This window comes from Canis lupus, chromosome 16 (genome assembly GCF_048164855.1).
Source record: "Canis lupus baileyi chromosome 16, mCanLup2.hap1, whole genome shotgun sequence".
NCBI classification, from domain to species: domain Eukaryota; kingdom Metazoa; phylum Chordata; class Mammalia; order Carnivora; family Canidae; genus Canis; species Canis lupus.
Window position 1 is genome coordinate 51,837,299 of NC_132853.1, and position 21,170 is coordinate 51,858,468.

The window sequence follows — 21,170 nt, forward strand, 5'->3', positions numbered from 1 at the left end:
GCAGTTCTCAGTGAGGTCAAGGACAAGGTTCTCAATTGAGGTCTTCCAGGAAACTCACTAGACAGGTAAAACAATGACAGTTCTTTGGGAAGGAGGCTTTAAGGAACTCCAGCTCCATTTTGCTCCCCTGGGATGTGGGCTATTTTTCAAGGCTACCATCAGGATACAGAGCAGAGGTCTAGAACTAGTTAAAACAACAGATCTCACTGTTCTTATAGAAATTAATACATTTTCCCTTAATAAATGCTCTCTGGGTTGCTGTAGACCCATTGGTTAAATTTTCCAAAATGATTAAAACATTGATTCTATGTTTGCCAGTGTTTGTCATTGTCGTTGCTTTTATGGAGGGATGAAGTTTCAAATGTCCTCACTTTCCCGTTTTCACTGATTCGCCTATAACATGGTTTAAAATACCTAAAGTCTCAATGACCATCAGCTAATTAAATACTTCATCATGGGAGTCGATTAGAGAAAAGGAATAAAAATAGAAAATGTAATTCTCAGAGGAGCTCTCCCAGGTGGAGAGATGAAGTTCAACATGAATACAGTTTCTATATTTAGCGCTCTCAAAGTTTATGGTAACAGCTGTTTTATAAACCCCCTTTTCTTCATGTGAGTTACACACAGGCTTTGGAGTCAGAACTCAGTTCAAATTCCAGCTCTGCTTCTGACTGGCTTGACAAACTCGGACAAATTATGTAACCTCTCTGTACCTCAGTTTCCTCATTTGTAAAATGAGGTGATGATAGTATCTATCACATAAGGTTATTATAAGGATTAAATGTGAAATGCTGATCACAGATGCCTTACAGCCCAATAATAGTATTGGTTATGAAGATTATCTATCTAATACTTGGTAAAAGTATAGTTAATGATTCTTGAGTAGAGTCAACCTCAAGGCAGATTGTCTTTTCTTTTCTTCCTATTTCTTTTACCTTTTTTCATTTTAAAGAGTTGGGAAGAAGGTCTGTTCAGCATTTTGGAATAAAAGCTTGTGTCAAAAAGATGACAAGATGTCCTTTATTCAACAAACATTAAATAGTCAATAACAAGCACTATACTATGTCAGGCACAGGGACAACATGACAATAAAGTATGGTCCCTGCCCTCCAGGAGCCGAGAATCCAGGAGATTGATAAGGAAACAGGTGATACATGCCATGACAAAGGCTGTAATGCAAGAATACACACAGGCTATGTGGTGGGAATATAGCTTTTCACCGGCTGCTCATAGATTTAGCCCTTCTTGTTTGGCTCCAAAACTGAAGAATTGGTTACCATTTTGTCTTTAACTGGGTGGTTTAAACTGTAGGATTTTTAAACTTTCTAGAGATAAAAGAAAAGTGTCCTCCAAAAGTGAATTATGGAGGACACTAGAAATAGTATTTCCTACAGAAATTACTTCCTACTGGTATAGTCACTTCTGAGGTTTTCAACCTGAAATGTTCTTTGGCATATTTTTTCTTTGCCATCCACTTAAAAAATTTTTTTTCTCTTTCTCTTCCTGCTTTATCATTCAGAGACCTGGGTAGTGCCCAAAGGAAGAATGTTTTACAGATTCTAAGGGTGATTTTATAGGCAAAGGCAGAAAATGATTGCTTTTAAACTTCAAGTTCCATACCAAAAAAAAGAACATAAATTTTCATCTAGTTACTTAAAATGCAGATAATTTTAATTCCATTGCATTTTTCAGAATTCTCAGTCATAACCCTCTGACAACTGTTGAAGATTCATATCTTTTTAAATTGCCAGCATTAAAATATTTGTAAGTATTACAACAATCTCATGGCTCATGAGATGATTTCTGCTCTTTTTTACTTTTGTCAAAGATTAAATCTTTTGCATTTTGAATAAAAAGTCATAATTTAAATTTTAGCTGGGTTATTGCAATAAGAATTATTGGCAAAGAAAGAATGTATATGGACAAGACAGCCTGTAGTAGAAGAGAGCAGTATTGAAGAACACATAGAGATATGGAACATGCAGGTGTATAGCGAAATATTTACCACATATGTAGAAATATCATTTATCTCAAAAAGCAAACTGGAATAAGGTATACCTTATTTAAAACAAAAGACTAATCAAGAAAGGTGGATGCAACTGAGAATGAGTAGAAAAAGGGTAAAAGGAGATTGTACTGTTTAGCACCAAGGTGATTATGTTCGTGATGCACATAAATTTTAATTTCTTCAATAAGAATGCTCTGAAATTATCTTCCATAGCAAGTAAACTCTTGAGCTAGCTTGACAGAGAAGCCAGAATTTAAATAATCACATACTATTAAGTACCTTTTTGTACTTGGTGTGAAATTTTAGTCTTTGGTATCATGCATGTTTGGGCGTTCTCTTTCAGAGACATGGGAACAACACAGGTGTCACTTTCAACAATTGAGAGCATTCTCATGATGACCCTTGAATTGGAAAAACTGTAAGTTGATTTTTCTTATGTTTATTATCACTTCGTTGTGTATTTAGGTTTGTTTTATTTATAAGTCAGCTTTATTGAGGCATAATTTTCAGTTAATATGTACTCTTTTTAAGTATGCAGTTTTTAATGAGCTTTGGTAAATATATAGTTGTGTAACCACCACCACGTTTGAGATACAGAACATTTCTGTTTGTAGTTAATCCCCTGTTGCCACTATCAGCCCCTGACAGCCATCAACCTCATTTTTGTCCCTATAGTATTTTTTCCACCATGTCTTTTTTTTTTTTTTTTAAGATTTTATTTATTTATTCATGAGAGACAAAGAGAGAGAGAGTGAGAGGTCAGAGGGAGAAACAGGCTCCATACAAGGATTCTGAGCTGGGACTTGATCACGGGACTCCGGGATCACTCCCTGAGTCAAAGGCAGACGCTCAACTGCTGAGCCACCCAGGCGCCCCTCTACCGTGTCTTATGAATGAAATCATACAGTATGCAGTCTTGTGTGATTGGCTCCTTTGACTCAGCATAATCCTTTTGAGATTCATCCATGTGATTGCATCAACCCGTAATTCACTCCTTTTTATTACTGAGTAGTGTTACAGTTGTGTGGATATATCAGTTTGTTTATGCATTCATCACTTAATGGATATTTGAGTTGTTCTGATTTTCCTTTTGGCTATGATGAATAAAGCTGCTAAAAGCAGTCACGTGCAGGCCTTTGTGTGAGCATATGCTTTCATTCTGGGGGAGGTGAAATACTTAATGGTAGGATTACTACATCATGTGCTAAGTGTATATTTAACTTTTTAAGAAAATGCTTCCTAGGGGTGCCTGGGGGGTTAGTCAGTTAAGTGTCCAACTGTTGATTGTTGATTTTGGCTTAGGTCATAATCTCAGGGTTGTGAGATCAAGCCCCCAGTGGGGCTCCATGCTGAACGTGGAGCATGCTTAAGATTCTTTCTCTCCCTTTCTCTCTGCCCCTCCTCCCCACCCCACTCATACACATGTGCTTGCTGTCTCTCTCTCAAAAACAAAAACAAAAACAAAAACAAAAAACCTGCTTACCTCTTTTCTAAAGTGAATGTAGGGCAGCCCCCGTGGCTCAGCAGTTTAGCGCCACCTTCCGACCAGGGCGTGATCCTGGAGACCCAGGATCTAGTCCCATGTCGGGTTCCCTGCATGGAGCCAGCTTCTCCCTCTACCTGTTTCTCTGCCTCTCTCTCCCTCCCTCAGTGTCTCTCATAATAAATGAATAAAAGCTTTAAAAAAAATAAAGTGGATGTACCATTTTGCATTCCAAGCGGCAGTGTATGACATCTTTATATTTCAGTTAAAAAATTTTTTCAAACTTTGTATCTTTTTTTTTTTAATTTTATTTATGATAGTCACAGAGAGAGAGAGAGAGAGAGGCAGAGACATAGGCAGAGGGAGAAGCAGGCTCCATGCACCGGGAGCCCGACGTGGGATTCGATCCCGGGTCTCCAGGATCGCGCCCTGGGCCAAAGGCAGGCGCTAAACCGCTGCGCCACCCAGGGATCCCTAGACTTTGTATCTTTAATTTGCATTTCTCTAATAGCTCATGATGTTGTCTATTCATGTACCAATATCTTTTTAAATGATGTGTCTATTGAAATCTCTTTTCCTTTTATTTTTTTCTTAAAGATTTATTTATCTCAGACAGAGAGAGAGAGAGACCAAATGTGGTGGGGGGTGGGGGGTATAGGCAGTCAGAGAGGGAGAGAGAGAATCTCAAGATTCCTCACCAAGCTTGGAGCCTGATTTGGGGCTCAATCCCACAACCCTGAGACCATAACCTGAGCCAAAATCAAGAGTCAGACACGCAGCCAACTGAGCCACCCTGGTGCCTCCAAATCCATCATTCAGTTGGATACATACTATTGAGTTTTAAGAGTATATTATATATTCTGGAAAAAGTCTTTTCTCTCAGGTGTTTAGCAAATTTCTCCCAGGCTGTGGCTTGTCTTCATTCTGTTCTATCTCTGAAGACCAGAATTTTTAATTTTTAAATTTTGATGAACTCACCCATTTCACCCATCATTCCACCCCTTGTCCCCTCTGGGGACAACTATAGTTTGTTCCCTATAATAAATGTCTGTTTCTTGACTCTCTCTCTCCCCTTTGCTCATTTTTTTTGTTTGTTTCTTAAATTCCACATATAAGTGAAATCACCTGGTATTTGTCTTTCACTGACTGACTTACTTTGCTTAGCATTGTACTCTAATGTTGTTGCAGGTGGCAGGATTTCGTTCTTTTTTATGGCTGAATAATATCCCATTGTTTATATATACCACCTATTTTTTATCCATCCACCTATCAATGGACTGGTAGGCTGCTTTCCATAACTTGGCTATGGTAAATAATGCTACATAGACGTGCATGTATCCCTTTGAATTAGTGTTTTTGTAATTTTTGGTTAAATACCCAGAAGTGCAATTACTGGATCATACCGTAGTTTTATTTTTAATTTTTTGAGGAGCCTCCATACCATTTTCCTCAGTGGCTGTACCAGTTTGCATTCCCGCCAGCAGAGCATAAGTTATTATGTCTCCATATCCTCACTAAAATTTGTTGTTTCTTGTGTTTTTTATTTTAGCCATTCTGACAGGTGTGAAGTGATATCTCATTGTGGTTTTTATTTGCACTTCCCTGATGATACTGAGCATTTTTTCATGTGTCTGTTGGCCATATGCATGTCTTCTTTTTTTTTAAGATTTTATTTATTTATTTGAGAGAGAGAGAAAGAACATGAGCAGGAGGAGGGGCAGAGGAAGAGGGAGAGAGAGAGAATCCCAAGCAGATTCCCCTCTGAGTACCTAGCCTTACTCAGGGCTCGATCCCAGGACCCTGAGATCATGACCTAAGCTGAAGGCAGACATTTAACCAACTGAGCCACCCAGGCACCCCTGTGCATCTTCTTTGGAGAAATGTCTGTGTCTTCCAGTTTTTAAGTGGATTATTTGGGGGTTTTTGGTGTTGATCTGTAGACATTCTTTATATATTTTGGATACTAAACCTATATTGAATATGTCACTTGCAAATATCTTCTCCTATTTGATAGGTAGTCTTTATTATTTTTTTTTGGTTGTTTCCTTTACTATACAGAAACTTCATATATTGTTTGATATGGTGAAACATTGTTTAGAATTTTGCATCTGTGTTCATGAGAGATATTGGTCTATTGTTTATTTATTTATTTATTTATTTATTTATTTATTTATTTATTTATTTATTTATGATAGTCACCCAGAGAGAGAGAGAGAGAGAGAGAGAGAGAGAGAGGCAGAGACACAGGCAGAGGGAGAAGCAGGCTCCATGCACCGGGCCTTGGGCTAAAGGCAGGCGCCAAACCGCTGCGCCACCCAGGGATCCCGGTCTATTGTTTTCTTTTCTTGTACTGTCTTTGCCTACTTATGATAAGGGAAAAGCTGGCCTTAAAAATGAGTGGGGAAATATTCTTTTCTCTTCAACTTTCTGGTAGAGTTTGTGTAGAATTGGCATTATTTCTTCCTTAAATGTTTGGTAGAATCACTCATGAAGCCCTGTGTATTTGAAGCTTTCTTTGTGAGAAAGTTGCAAATTATACACTCTATTTCTTTAATAGTGATATTTAAGTTACATATTTATTTTTGAGTAGTTTACATCTTTTATGATCTGTTCATTTCACCTTGAATTGATTGACAAATTATTTTATAATATTCCCTTCTTATCCTTTTAATATCTGTAGGGATGCCTGGGTGGCTCAGTGGTTGAGCATCTCCCTTTGGCTCAGCTCATGACCTCGGGATTCTGGGATTGAATCCCACATGAGGCTCCCTGCAGGGAGCCTGCTTCTCCCTCTGCCTCTGCCTCTGCCTCTCTCTGTGTCTCTCATGAATAAATAAAAATAAAATCTTAAAAAAAAAAAAGAAAAGAAACAAGGGACATGTCACCCCGTTTTTTTTTTAAGATTTTATTTATTCATGAGAGACACAGAGAGAGAGAGGGGGGAGACAGAGGCAGAGACACAGGCAGAGGGAGAAGCAGTCTCCATGCTGGGAGCCTGATGTGGGACTTGATCCCGGGACTCCAGGATCAGGCTTTGGGCCGATGGCAGGCGCTAAACTGCTGAGCCACCCAGGGATCCCTGACCCCTCTCATTTCTGATACTGATAATTTATGTCTTCTCTTGTCTTGTCTTAATCAGTCTGCCTAGAGGTTTATCAGTTTTATTTATCTTCTCCAAAAACTGTCTTTTGGGGCACCTGTGTGGCTCAGTGGTTGAGCATCTGTTTTTGGCTCAGGTCGTGATCCTGGAGTCCTAGAATCGAGTCCCTTTTCAAGCTCCCCACAGGGAGCCTGCTTCTCCCTCTGCCTATGTCTCTGCCCCTCTCTCTGTATCTCTCATGAATAAATAATTACAATTTTTAAAAATAAATAAATAAAAACTGTCTTTTCATTTCACTGGCCTCTCTATTTTTGTTTTCCGTTTTCTTTATTTGTGCCTTGATCTCTATTATGCTATTTCTTCTCCTTATTCAATGATTAATTTTCTTTTCTTTTTTTAATTTCTTAAAAGTGGATACTGGGGAAGCTGAACACCGCATTAGCAACATCCCATATGTTGACATGGTTTCAGTTTTAGTACGAAATAGCTCTTAATTTCTCTTTTGATTTCTTTGACTGGCAGGGTTACTTAGAAGTATGTTGTTTAGTTTCTAAATAATTTGGAGATTTTTCAAATCTGTTCATTTCTAATTTAATTCCATTGTAGTCACAGAACATATGTTGAATGACTTAAATCCTTTTAAACTTATTGAGGCTTGTGTTATACCCATGAATTCTGGTATTAGATGAGCCTATGATCTATTTTGGTAACTATTATGTATCTACTTGAAAAAAATGAGTACTCTGATTTTGGGTGGAGCATTCTATAATGTCAGTTAGGTCAAGTATGTAGATAGTGTTATTCAAGTCTGCTATATCTTTACTGATTTTCTATATATTTTTCTGTCAATTATTTAGAAAGCAATATTGAAATTTCCAACTATAATTGTGTATTTATTTGTCTCTCTTTGCCATTCTCCTTCATATATTTTGAAGTTCTGTTATCAGATGCATAAATTTTTAGGTTATGTCTTTTTTATTAGTTGATATTCCTATAATGATGGAATAACCTCCTTTATCCTTGGTAATATTTTTTTACTTTGAAATGCACTTTGTCTTACAGTAATGTAGCCACCCAAGGTTTCTTTTGATTACTGTTAGCATAGCACAATTTTTTCTATACTTTTAACCTACTTGTATATTTCTATTGCAGATGATTCTTATAGACAGCATACAGTTGGCTTTTGCTTTTTTATATTTTAATTAGGGTGATTATACCATTACACCTAATGTAATTATTAACATGACTACATTTAAAGCTACTAAACTCTCTATGTGTCCCATCTGTTCTTTGTTTTGCTATTTTTTTTCTTTTTCTTCCTACTTTTGGATGACTGAGTACACTTTTAAATTAAATTAAATTAAATTAAATTAAATTTTATTTGTTGGCTAGTTAATTACAACTCAGGTTTTGTTAGTTTAGCAGTAGTTTAATGGCTTGTAGTGTTCATCTTTAACTTTTCACAGTCTATCTTCAAATAATATATGATTTCATGATTGGCATAAGAACCTTACAATATATAGTGTACTTCATTTCTCCCTTACTGGCCTTTGTGCTAATGTCTTCATACATTTTGCTTTACTTCTAAACAGCACACTATATTATTTTTTTGTTTAAACAATAAGTTAACTCCTTTAGGAAGTATAGTTGATGTATATTAAATTAGTTTCAGATGTACAACATAGTGATTGAAGAATTAATACCACAATAAGTGTATTACGGTATTATTAACTATATTCCCTACATTGTACTTTTCATCTGGAGACTTACTTTATAACTAGAAGTTTGTACTTCTTACGTCTTTTCACTCATTTTGACCATATCCCCGCCCTCTACTTTAATAACCACCAGTTTGTTCTCCATATTCATGAATCTGTTTCTCTCTTCTTTTTGTTGTCAGTTTTCATTTGTTTAAGATTCTACATATAAGTGAAATCATATTGTATTCAGATATTTAAATAGTAAGAAAAACCTTATGTATTTACCTTTGGAGTTACCAGTTCTAATGTTCTTCTTCCTTTTGTGTGGATCCACATTTCTATCGCAATCATTTTCCTTCTGCTTGAAAATACTTTCTTTAGCTTTTCTACAGTGTAAATCTACTAATGATGACTTCTTTCAGCTTTTGTAGGTCTCAGTCTTTTGTTTTGCTTTTATTTTTGAAAGATCTGGATATAGAATTCTAGTTTGATAGTTGTTGGTCCCCTCTCCGCTTCACTGCTTTAAAGATGTTGCTCTACTGAGTTCCATTAATTCCAACAAGAAATATGTTACCATTGTTATCTCTATTTCCCTATATGTTGTGTGGAGGTTTTTCCTTTGGCTTATTTTTAACATTTTCTCTTTATTGATGGCTTGAGAAGTTTGATTATGATGTGCTTTGGCATAGTTTTGTCCATATTTCTTGTGTTTAGAGTTCATTGACCTTCTTGGATTTGTGGGTTTATTAGGGTTACCTGTTTGGACAATTTGGGGGCTATTATTTTTCAAATTATATTTCTTCTCCCTTGTAGACTCTATGTATGCATATATTAGGCCACTTGAAGTTGTTGTATAACTCACTAAGTAGAGACATGGGTTTCTTAGTCTGGGATTTTTTTTTTTTAAGATTTTATTTATTTGACAGAGAGTGAGAGCACAAGCAGGGGGAGCAGAGGAGAGGGAGAAGTAGGCTCTCTGCTGAGGAGCAAAACTGATGTGGAGCTCGATCTTGGGACCCGGGGATCATGACCTGAGCCGAAGGCAGACATTTAACTGATTGAGCCACCCTGGTGCCTCATCAGTCTGGTTTTCTTTAACATAAGAAATATTGTTATAACTTTTTTATAAAGATTTTATAATTTATTTAAGAGAAAGAAGAGAGCACACGTGGGTGGGGCAGAGGAATCTCAAGCAGACTTACAGTGATCTAGGAGCCCAGTGAGGGGCTTGATCTTATGAGCCTGAGATCATGACCTGAGTTGAAACCAAAAGTCAGATGCTTAACCAACAGTGGCACCCAGGCACCCCAGTTATAGTAACTTTTTAAACATCCTTGTCTGCTAGTTGTAACACCTGTGTAGATTTTGGGTTAGTTTTGATTGATTGCTTTCTATCCTTGATGTGGGCCATATTTTAGACTTACTCAGACTCTTCTTAGAAGTCTACCCTCTTCCTGTATGCTCTTAACCCAAAGTGAGACTTTTGGGTCAGAAGGAGATACTTCTGAACTGAACTACTGATCAATGTCACCCAGTTCTTATCTCTGTCTTATTCTAGGTATATCATACCCCCTACCATCCTTACCTATTGGTTGAGCACCTCTGTCCTTCTCTTTATTTATAATATTCATGAGCAACAATTGGCCAACTGGTCCCTACTCAACCCTACCCAACCATCATATGCCACAAGAATTCCTTTATGCAGAGCCCTGTGAAGACCTTGGCCTGAATCTTCTACTCAAGTAACCCCTTTACCACTAATATAATGCTCTGTGTTTCCATTTATAGGATATTACCTAGCCGTATGTCCTGTTGTCTCTGCCAACTCAAAAATAATATTGAGGTTGTTTGCAAGACAGTCAAGCTGCATTGTGACGGTGAATGTTTGACAAATGCCACACGTTGTGGTGAGTTTGAATTGCCTCGTCATATATATATAATATTTGTATTTAAAGATTTTATTTATGAGAGAGAGAGAGAGAGAGAGAGAGAGGCAGAGGGAGAAGCAGGATCCATATAGGGAGCCTGATGTGGGACTTGATCCCAGGACTCCAGGATCACGCCCTAGGCTGAAGGCAGGTGCTAAACCGCTGAGCCAACCAGGAATCACCTCATGATATATTTTAAATTTTATTTATGTTTTAATTTTTATTTTTAATCAACAATGATCAATTTTTAACTAATGATGTCACTGCATTATTTTTATTCACTTACAGTTCAAACCCCTAAATTTCTTTTTTTTTTCAAAGATTTATTTGAGAGAGAGAGAGATGTGAGTCGAAGGAGGGGCAGAGGGAGAGAATCTCAAACAGATTCCCCACTGAGTGTGGAGCCCATTGCAGGGCTCAATCCCATGACCTTGAAATCATGACCTGAGCTGAAACCAAGAGTTATATGCTTAACCCACTGAGCCACACAGGCACCCTTAAAATCCCTAAATTTATAAGAACTATTCCTTTGTTATAAGTCAGATTCTCAGTTACATTATTAAATTAATTACTCCCAAATGAAAACATATGCATCATAATTTGTAAACTAATTTCATATGTATCAGAACTCAGGTCCCCCTTGTCTTATATGACAGGTGGAGATATATTTTTGTTTATTGTTTGTTTTTACAAGTTATCAAGAGTAAAAGTGATGCTGATTTATAGATAAAGTTTATTCAGAGCCTGAGAGTTCCTGTTCCCTAACCAGAAGCTGCTGCCTTCTTATGGATACAGAGCACTCTTCTATTCTTGGACTGTCCAACTCTGAACTTTTTCTGAATCCTCAGCTTTTCTATCCAAAAACACTCAGATACTTTTAAGTATTTTTCTGTATACTATGTTTTATTGGCACTAACTTCATGACTTCCAAAATGTGCTTCTGCACCCAGATAGCTTGAATATGGTTCCCTATCAATGATCTAGGGTACATCATAAATAACACTTTGCTACCTCTGTAAATACAATGTTGCTTATTTTTCAAAACAATTTTTTACTAATTACTCCCTTATCTCTTAGAGGTGGGCAGAATAGGCATGTTTAGCCTCCTTTTACAGGTGAGGAAAAATTAGATCAGAGGTGTTAAGTACTGTTGCCTAGCACTCAAGTGTCCCGTTTAGGGCTCTCTACAAGCCCGTTGCTCCTCCTTTCTTGTGACCTTTATTACCTCCTCCTCTGACTCTCATCAACACCGCTGAAAATACTTCTAATTCTTCTGGAAATGAAACTCGGTTGGATGATACTGTGCATGTACACAAGCCATATGCTGACTTTCATGTAGTGGGAAGCTCTGGATGGTACCCTAATAACTAAAGCTAGAAATATTAGAAATGAAAGTGAAGTATATTTCTTCACATTCTGACAAAAAATTTCTTTATCCCTTCTGCATTTTAAAACCTCAAGTATTATTCCATTGATTTATCGAACATTCCACATTGGCATATCTCTCATACCTGGAAAATCTCTTAGCCTACACTCGTTCCCTGCCCAATTTAAGCAAAGAGCCAGGGTGGACTTAGTGCTTTTTTTCTGTCTAGAGCTTATGTTTTGTGTGAGCTGCAATATATGGGAGCAGGGACCAAGCATAGTAATTGATGGGTAGATGGAGAGGGCATGTCCAGATGAGGCCCTACTAGCAGTGGGTGTTTTCATGGGCATCTGTGGTAGTAGCAAGAAAACAAGCACACTGAAGAGATAGAAGGAGGAAACCCCCTGCTCCCACTGCATCTGAAGCAGTACAGGACAGGGTATATGAATACCAGGAGTCACAGTAGATTTGCAGACAGTTTAGCTGAGTGTCTTCCAGACTTGGCTTTTCTTAAGTACTAGATAATTGGCCCTTGGAGACCAAGGATTATGGAATAATCCTAAATGTAGTCATTCACGTTGTGAAAGGTTCTGAAGAAATAGCCATTTAAAAAAATACCCTTTTCTCCTTTTGTTGTTGCCAATATAGGTTCAAGTTTGAGTTTGTGTCCTTGATAATGGTACTCAGATATTTGCTGGTTCTTAATTTTTATGACTGGGATGTATGACTGCGGACTGACAAAAACTGTGCTATCAGCCTTTCATTATCAAAACTAGTCTCTTCTTTTTCTGACAGATGAAAAAGCATCTATAATGAATGTAGAAGGATCATTCATGAAGGTATTAAAAGCCCGGAAGAAGAGTACCAGTACTGAGCTGACAATTGAGCCAGAGAAGGCATCCTCAGACAAAAATGGCATCGGTCTGTCAGCCTTTATGAATGAGCAGTTAGACTTTAATGATGAAAGTGATGTTATCAGTGCGCTGAATTACATATTACCTTATTTCTCAGAGGGAAATGTAGAAGATGTAGAATCAACATTACTACCATTCATTAAAACTCTGTTTTCAAATGTTCAAGATGGAGACAAGCCTGTGGGTTACTTGAAAAACAACACAAAGAGCCCTTCTCTTGAACCTGGACCCAACAATTCAACTTACAAAAATAAACTGAGGAAACTCTCTTTCCTGGAAAATTTGTTAGATGCAGAAATTCAAGAAAAAATTGATGAGGTAAAAAAGAAAGAAAAAACTGCCATGCTTATACCTCCCGGGATTTTAGGTCCCAAATTTAAGAAATTGGAAACTGCCCAAGGACAGGAAAAGACCCTTCCCAAGTCTAAGAATTTACGGAAGAGGTGGTTTAGAAAAAACAGTGTTCTCAAGGGCCCCAAGGACCCACAGAAAAGGCACTACAAGGAAGTGGACGTTCAGAGCACCCAAGGGAAACAGAGTGCCCAGTCATTTGTGAAGAACATGGCCAAAGAAAGAAGGCTCAGTGGACCATCCCCAAGGGAGCTGGAGGAGCTTCACATGGCCCAGAGGCCCAGGAAATTAGTGGGAAACTCCGTCCACACAGAGTCTTCATTCATAAAGGAGCACAAGGCAGCAGCCTCTTCTTTCCCGAAGCAAAACATAATGGGCAAGCCTTCTGCCTCCACTGCTCCAAAATCCCTACCTAAGGTGAAAACCAAATCAGAAGACTCAACCTACCCCATTGTTGTTTTAGAAGATGCGAATGCTAGAGTTAGGGAAATGGAGGCTTCCAGACCAGTCTCGCATTCTGGAAAAAAGTATATTTTCCATAAAATTCGCTCACGTATAGTCCAAAGAACACCCAAGACCAAAAAAAGTAAAAAGTTCAGAAAGAAAAACTCACTCTCGAATAGATTGATGCCTGCACAGAGGCCTCCATTGCCTGCCGTCAGGAGCCTCATCGATTCCCCTTCACAGGAGGCTATTTCATCTTCAGAAAAACGAATTCAGGAAAATCCTTTTCCAGAATTATTTACTCTTTCAGAACCTTCTAAAGAAAACACTACTGTAGAAAACACTACTGCACAGAATGCTTCTGAAGAAATTATTTCTCCAGGAAGCACTACTGTATCAGAACAAACTCCCCCTGAATTCACAAACCGTAGGAATCTTTCCAATACATATTCTACTACCACCAGAGACAACTTTGTGCCGACTGTTAAACAAACCAATGAAACACAATGGGAATACCACAACTTGGTCACTGACTTGCCCCCAAAGCCCACAGGCTTCAGTGTTGCAAAGCTCTCATCCGCAGGTGATCTATTTGAAATTCAGCTAAACCAGCAGCTACGGTCCCTCATCCCGAATAATGACGTGAGAAGGCTCATTTCTCATGTTATCCGGACTTTGAAAATGGACTGCTCTGAGACCAATGTGCAACTGGCCTGTGCCAAGCTTATCTCCAGAACAGGCCTCCTGATGAAGCTTCTCAGCGAGCAGCAGGAAGTAAAGGTGTCCAAGGCAGAGTGGGATACAGACCAATGGAAGACTGAGAACTATATCAATGAGAGCACAGAAGCCCAGAGTGAACAGAAAGAGCAGAAGTCAAGTGAGGTGAGGATAACTCCTGAAAGATGGGGTCTGAACTTTTAGTCAGTTTAGGACATGCAATTAAAGCACCCATGCACAAGGACCAGGGCCTCCCAGTCTGGGTCTTGTCTTAGCCATTAATGTTGGCTGAGACAGTGATCTGCCACTTTGCTCATTTAGAGAATGGTGCCACTCTTCCCAGGTAGATGAGAAGAGGACTTAACATACAAGATAAATATATTATTGAAGAAAGGGCTAATGATAAAATTATATAACACATTAGATTTGGTATATTTCTTAAGAACCTATACGCCACTCCACTGAAAGAATGAGGTTTTAGAGTAGCTTAAGAATAGTTAGCTTTCATCCTTTTCTTTGATTTCTAAAAAATTGTTCTTTGTTTTTTGTTTTTTTAGCCAACAAAAGAAGTTCCAGGTTATGGCTATAACAACAAACTCATCTTGGCAATATCTGTGACTGTAGTAGTAATGATTTTGATTATAGTTTTCTGTCTCATTGAGGTAAGAACAACCATTAATTCAGATTTCCAGAAAATCTTTTGTCTTTATAATAGATTCAGAATTTACAAACTTAAAATCAAAGCCACTTTCTCACTTACTGATACTTGGTATTTCTCTTCTGTCTGACAGACTGACATGTACTTCATTCTTTTATTGCCAAGTATATTCTGGGGATTTTTATTTTATTTTATTTTTTTAAAGAGAAGCAATTCTTTTTTTTTTTTAAGATTTTATTTATTCACGAGAGACACAGAGAGGCTGAGACACAGGCAGAGGGAGAAGCAGGCTCCATGCAAGGAGCCTGATGTGGGACTTGATCCTGGGTCCCCAGGATCACACAATGGGCTACAGGCAGTGCTAAACCGCTACGCCACTGGGGCTGCCCTATTCTGGGGATTTTTAAAGGAACTTTCCATTGCCAGGTGATTTATGGATTATAAACAAGGCAACAAGCCATTAGACTGTTTTGGGACGTTAGGTTTAAGAAGGCCAAGTTAACATGATAGTAACATTTCCTCAACTCAAAATTCTGTGGTTAGATGTACTCACCAGCCACTTTCAGACTACCACTGATTTCTTTCCTTGGTTGAAATGATGAGAGATAGTATCCACCCTCATGGAGCTATATCAGTCATCCTGGAAAAAAGGACATGGCTTAAAGATAAAAATATCATCTTGTTGATTAATTAGATTTACTCAGCAGCTTTTTCCACACACTGAATTATGTGAATAGTTTTGGTTAAAATACTGTAGCTAAAATCCTGCATCAGGCTACTCCAAAGCATGTCATGTTTATAGTCACCTGTGCTGGAGGTTGCCTGTTTACCTTTTCTTCAGTTCCATAATGACTTGGCACTGGTTTATGCCAAGCATAGGAAGAAGAATTTTCCATATCCAATTTCATGCCCACAACCCTGGGAGGACAATATTACCATCCCTCTTTCATACATAAAAGGGGATCAGCTTAAGGCTCCAGTGGCAAAACCCAAAGCAGAACCCAGTTTTACTTAACTGCAAATCCTGTGCTCTTATTCCACTGTTCTGTCTCCTTAAAGATGAAAACACTGGCCAGCATTTGAAACACTGAAATTCAGTGGAAGCCACTGAAAGGATTAATATATTTAATATGAAAAGAGTTTTATCAGTCACCAGAAGATGACCAACAATCCAAGGGTGAAGGGGGCGAGACTACAAGAAATGGGAGATGTTTTGAGTCTGTCACCATATATGCGAGTTCTTTCCTTGTGGCCTATGGGATGTGGGTCTTGTTAGCGAGGCCTTTGTTGCCTTTATACTGTCTTCGTCTATACTTATATTTGTTATAATTTATATTTTTCAACCTGTATAGATCTGTTTTGTTTTTAGGTATGGTTGAGGTAGGGGATCTAACATTTTCCCCCTAAAGAAATACCCAGTTACTTTAAAATCTTTTATTGAATGGTTCATTCTTTCTTAACAGATCTAAAATACTGTTTTTTTGTAAGATTTTATTTATTCATGAGACACACACACACAGAGACAGAGACATAGGCAGAGAGAAAAGCAGGCTCGTCTCAGGGAGCCCAATGTGAGACTTGATCCCCAGACCCGGGTTCACCCTATGAGTCAAAGGCAGATGCTCTACCACTCAGCCACCCAGGCGTCTCTAAAATACTTTTCTTATCTGGATTCTTATCAGTCCAGTTTCCTTTCCCATATCACACTATATACTTAATTCCAATTGCTTTATAATAACCTATTTTGATGTCTGGTAGAGTTACGCTCATGCTCTTTGATCTCCTTTTTCATACATTTCATAGCTAGACTTGCATATCCCTTTACCAAATGTCAGCTGGCCAGTTTTTATTTAAAAAAAAGAAAAACTATCTTGGGATTTGAATAGGATTGCATTGAGTTTGAGGAGAATTGACATCTTTGCAATATTCTAGGAACATGGTATCATCATGTATTCATTTCTTAAAGTCCTTCAGAAGAGTTTTAATGTTTTCATCTCAAAGGTCTTCCCCATTCTTTGCTGTAAGTTTATTCCTAGGTACTTTATGTCTTTTATTGATATTTTTTAATCTTTTTTTAAGATTTTATTTATTTATTCATGAGACACGCACAGAGAGAGGCAGGGACACAGGCAGAGGGAGAAGCAGACTCCATGCAGGGAGCCTGATGTGGGAGTCGATCCCGGGACTCCAGGATCACACCCTAGGCGGAAGGCAGGCACTAAACCATAGAGCCACCGAGGTATCCTTCCTTTTATTGATATTATAAATGGACCATTCTTCCATTTGTTAATTAGTTATTTGTGGAACATAAAAAAGCTATTGCATTTTGCATGTTGAGCTCTTGATTTTGTATTTAGCCATCTTACTGAATTCTCAGAGCACTTCCAGTAAAATTTATTTTTCTATATTTTTAAAGATTTTATTTATTCATGAGAGACACAGAGAGAGAAGCAGAGACACAGGCAGAGGGAGAAGCAGGGTCCATTCAGGGACCCTGATGTGGGACTTGATCCCAGGACCCTGGGATCATGCACTTAGCCAGAGGCAGGCGCTCAACTGCTGAGATACCCAGGCATCCCACTACAGTAAAATTTAAGTTGACTCTCTTGGGCCTTTTAGGTTGTCCATAATTTCATATGCCAATATGTTTTGTTTCTTACTTTCCAATACTTAATTTTTCCTATTGCATTGAGATGCCTGGAATCTTTAAAAGAAGTGTTTTCCTATTGCATTGATTAGGACCTCTTCAACGTGATGAATAGTAACAGGAATAATAGGCATTGAACTCTTGTCCTTGACTTTAAAACAATGTTGCTATTTAGGTTTCTGGTAGATACTTTTCTTTTCTTACTTCTAAGAATTTTTATTAGGAATTACCTGTTGGATGTCATCTAAAACAGACAATAAAATGTATTGCCAGCTGCACACAAGTTCCCAAGTTGGGACTATGGAAGAGTCAAAGGACTACTAAAAAATAGAATTCCTGCTCTCCAAAAAGGCTGAATAAGACTTAAAATACAAAGGAATGAATACAGATTTGGAGGCATGGTTATTGAGATGGGTACCTGTGATATGTTTTCTTCCAAAACAGATTTATTCTCATAGAGCAGCACCAGTGGAAGATGAAGAAGGAGGCTCAAGGTAAATTGGCAATTATTAAAGCAGAATTTCAGAACTAGATTTTAGAACTCCTATTTCACTCCCCTTGTTTTACACCCAGGAAACTACCAAAGGCAGAAAGAATATTGATTTGGTCTAATGCTTTGCCTGGATCCAGCAAAATTAGCTTCCCAGACAAATCTGAGTTAGAATGGAACTGACACAGAGCATCTACTGTCAGTACTCCTTTAAAGAAAAAGGGTGGAGAGGGGTTGGGTGCACCTGTTCCTGCTGGTACTGACCATCAGGCCTGGCTACAGAGTCTTGGGCTAAGAGGCCTAGTCTTCAAGGCTGATGGAAGGCAGAAAAATAGGACTCCTTCCTGTAAAGTGGCAGGAAAACTTCCCTCCTCCTCCTAGTTTTTGATCCACCACTCTCCATTCCCTTTGTCCAGACTCCATAGACTGTTAACTGGGAGAGGCCTTAGGTAATAGTTTGTCTCTTCCTTTTATAATAAGGAAATGGAGAAGAAAGGGAAGGTAAATTGCCCCATGGGCATACTGCTACTGAGTGTCAGAAGATGGTGCCTTTCCAGAGGGGCACTTCTCCTCTGATTATACTGTTCTTGGGCTGTGAGCTACATTTTATGTCACAACTCCGTACATACATACTGTCAAGACATAAGCAGGTTTTTAAAAATATTTTTTAATTTATTCATGAGAGACGCAGAGAGAGAAGCAGAGAGATAGAGGGATAAGCAGGCTCCTCTCATGGAGCCTAATGTGGAGTCCATCCCCAGACCAGGACCACACACGCCCTGAGCCAAAGGCATTACTAAACTGCTGAGCCACCTGGGCGAGCCAACATAAGCAGTTTCTAAGACAAACTTACTATACATTCTGATTCTTTCTATATTGTTTATATTCAAAAATAATATTTTGTGTTTTAGTGCTGGCTGTGACCTTCCTCACTCACTCATTAGCCACTGCCTGCAATGAGAAAGTCAGTGAGTTAGGTAACTTTGTTGGTTGGACTTGTGCATTTATTTGGTGTGAATCAACTTGTAGGATAAAGCAGCTAGGAAAATAGAAACACCTCTCTCTCCTCCTCCCCAGCAAATGATGCCTATGAGACAAAGTCCAAAGGGGACCAAAGTAAACTGCTTCTGGAGAGAGTAAGGTGCTTCTGTGTTATAGTTGCACAGTCTGTTCACTGCACGAGGGCACTTGGCCATAGGCCCAGGTGAGCAGGATGAAAATCTTGCTTATACTCAATGCCAAGCCACATACAAAGGCCTCCCCAGAGAAATTGTGGGGCCATTATGGACATACATGGGAAAATTCTGGAAGTGTAGCATGCGTGGGATTATTTTCAGGATCCGAGGTCCGTAGTGATTTTGCTTCCTGTGATTATGGACTGAGATGTCCTAATAGGACCAGAGATACACATTGTGAGAGGCATGGGAAATGGCGTGAATCACTAATTGTCTGCATATGTGTTTCCTCCAAGGCTCTTCTTTAATTCTCTGCTGCATAAGAGATGTTCAATCCAACGGGAGAATCAGGTAAATCTGAGGAAGATAAAGTCCCATGGCTGGAGAGAGCAGGGGAAATGCAGAATTAACAATGTCCTTTCTGTTTTCTAGGGCTTTTTCTGGAGAAGGCGGCCACTGTGGCTTCGGGACATGTACAGACCTCTCAATGCCACACGGAAGAAAAACATGGCACAGAAGCTACACGACAGGGATTCTTCTGATGAGGATGAGATTTTCAACAAGGAACCAGGGTACCTGATTGGGGACAATTTATACTTCTTTTCTAAAATGAGTTAATTATGAAAAGTTTAATTGTTCCTTTACAGAGTTAAAGGCATTCTTCTTTTTTGCAGAGAGAAAGGTGGTGCCCCAGTAGAGAAGCCTCGGGCTGCAGATTCAGCTGCTGAAGACCTGGGTGAGGAGAGCGACAGTGAACTCCGCACCGTCATCGTCCTCAAGTGACTTTGTCCTGCCTCAGGCTGTCTATAAAGTTTATTTTTATTTTTATTAAAAAATTTATTTTTTATTGGTGTTCAATTTGCCAACATATAGAATAACACCCAGTGCTCATCCCATAAAGTGCCCCCGTCAGTGCCTGTGACCCAGTCACCCCTACACCCCGCCCAGCTCCCCTTCTACCACCCCTAGTTCGTTTCCTAGAGTTAGGAGTCTTTTATGTTCTGTCTCCCTTTCTGATATTTCCTACTCATTTTTTTCTCCTTTCCCGTTTATTCCCTTTCATTATTTTTTGTATTCCCCAAATGAATGAGACCATATAATGTTTGTCCTTCTCCGATTGACTTATTTCACTCAGCATAATACCCTCCAGTTCCATCCACGTCGAAGCAAATGGTGGGTATTTGTCGTTTCTAATGGCTGAGTAATATTCCACTGTATACATAGACCACATCTTCTTTATCCATTCATCTTTCGATGGACACCAAGGCTCCTTCCACACTTTGGCTATTGTGGACATTGCTGCTAGAAACATCGGGGTGCAGGTGTCTTGGCGTTTCATTGCATCTGTATCTTTGGGGTAAATCCCCAGCAGTGCAATTGCTGGGTCGTAGGGCAGATCTATTTTTAACTCTTTGAGGATCCTCCACACAGTTTTCCAGAGTGGCTGCACTAGTTCACATTCCCACCATAAAGTTTATTTTCTGATAATGGCTTCTCAGCATTGCTTGTAAAATACTTATTTTTCTCATATTAAAAATGTATAAATTAATAACCAATTCTAGCCATGTGGTAAGGAATTAAAATGGAAATAAACATGTATATACAGGTAACAGGGGACATTGGTGAGAGGAACAGACCTGAATCTAGAATCCCTCGTGGGAGACTGTACTTCCACAAGAGGCAGTGCCCGCAAGGAAGGATGAATAGGAGTATCTTCCCCTCGTTTCCCCAATAAAACCAGTGTCTGAAAACTGGAAAACATATCTATTAAATCAATTGGCAGTTTATTCTGGCGCTCTCCCCCCTGGTTCACCAAATACAAGTTATTCACAACATGCTTGACCTGCCCATAGAAGATCATCTGTTTCTGGCCCCTCTTGTAAGATTTTTAGCATTACCAGAATATTTGGATCACTGAGCCTAGCTCCACAGTAGGGCTAAGGCCTCTTTTTCTTCCCAAGCACTCAAACTCATACACAAAATATATGCCCTGTCTTGGCATAGGGGGTTCTTCATTGTTACAAGCTATAGATAATTCACATTGGGGTATTTTGTTCCTTTTCTTTAAAAAAAAATAATAATCCCAACCCTTGGATAGCTAGCAGGGAGGGGCTGGAGGGCTAGGGTAAAGAAAAATGTGTGAGGGTGGTAATTACCCAAGACTGCCCTCCTCACTCCTTTATTTCAGA

General features: G+C 38.8%; 1 protein-coding gene across 6 annotated transcripts in view; it reads left to right on the forward strand.

Moving 5' to 3' along the window:
• The window catches only part of LOC140607059 (uncharacterized), a 43,337-nt gene extending 22,584 nt beyond the window's left edge, over positions 1-20,753 (forward strand). For 3 of the 6 annotated variants that reach the window (XM_072781388.1, XM_072781390.1, XM_072781391.1), the window contains 9 exons: positions 1,693-1,764; positions 2,352-2,426; positions 10,080-10,198; positions 12,381-14,176; positions 14,569-14,673; positions 17,761-17,810; positions 19,278-19,332; positions 19,414-19,553; positions 19,656-20,753. In XM_072781388.1, coding sequence (XP_072637489.1) covers positions 1,693-1,764; positions 2,352-2,426; positions 10,080-10,198; positions 12,381-14,176; positions 14,569-14,673; positions 17,761-17,810; positions 19,278-19,332; positions 19,414-19,553; positions 19,656-19,764 — 2,521 coding nt within the window. In that variant the 3' untranslated portion in view covers positions 19,765-20,753. Of the gene's footprint in view, positions 1-1,692; positions 1,765-2,351; positions 2,427-10,079; positions 10,199-12,380; positions 14,177-14,568; positions 14,674-17,760; positions 17,811-19,277; positions 19,333-19,413; positions 19,554-19,655 lie in introns of those variants that run through there. The other 3 variants (XM_072781389.1, XM_072781392.1, XM_072781393.1) reach the window with 3 other exon arrangements.
• The last annotated feature ends 417 nt before the right edge of the window (positions 20,754-21,170 follow it).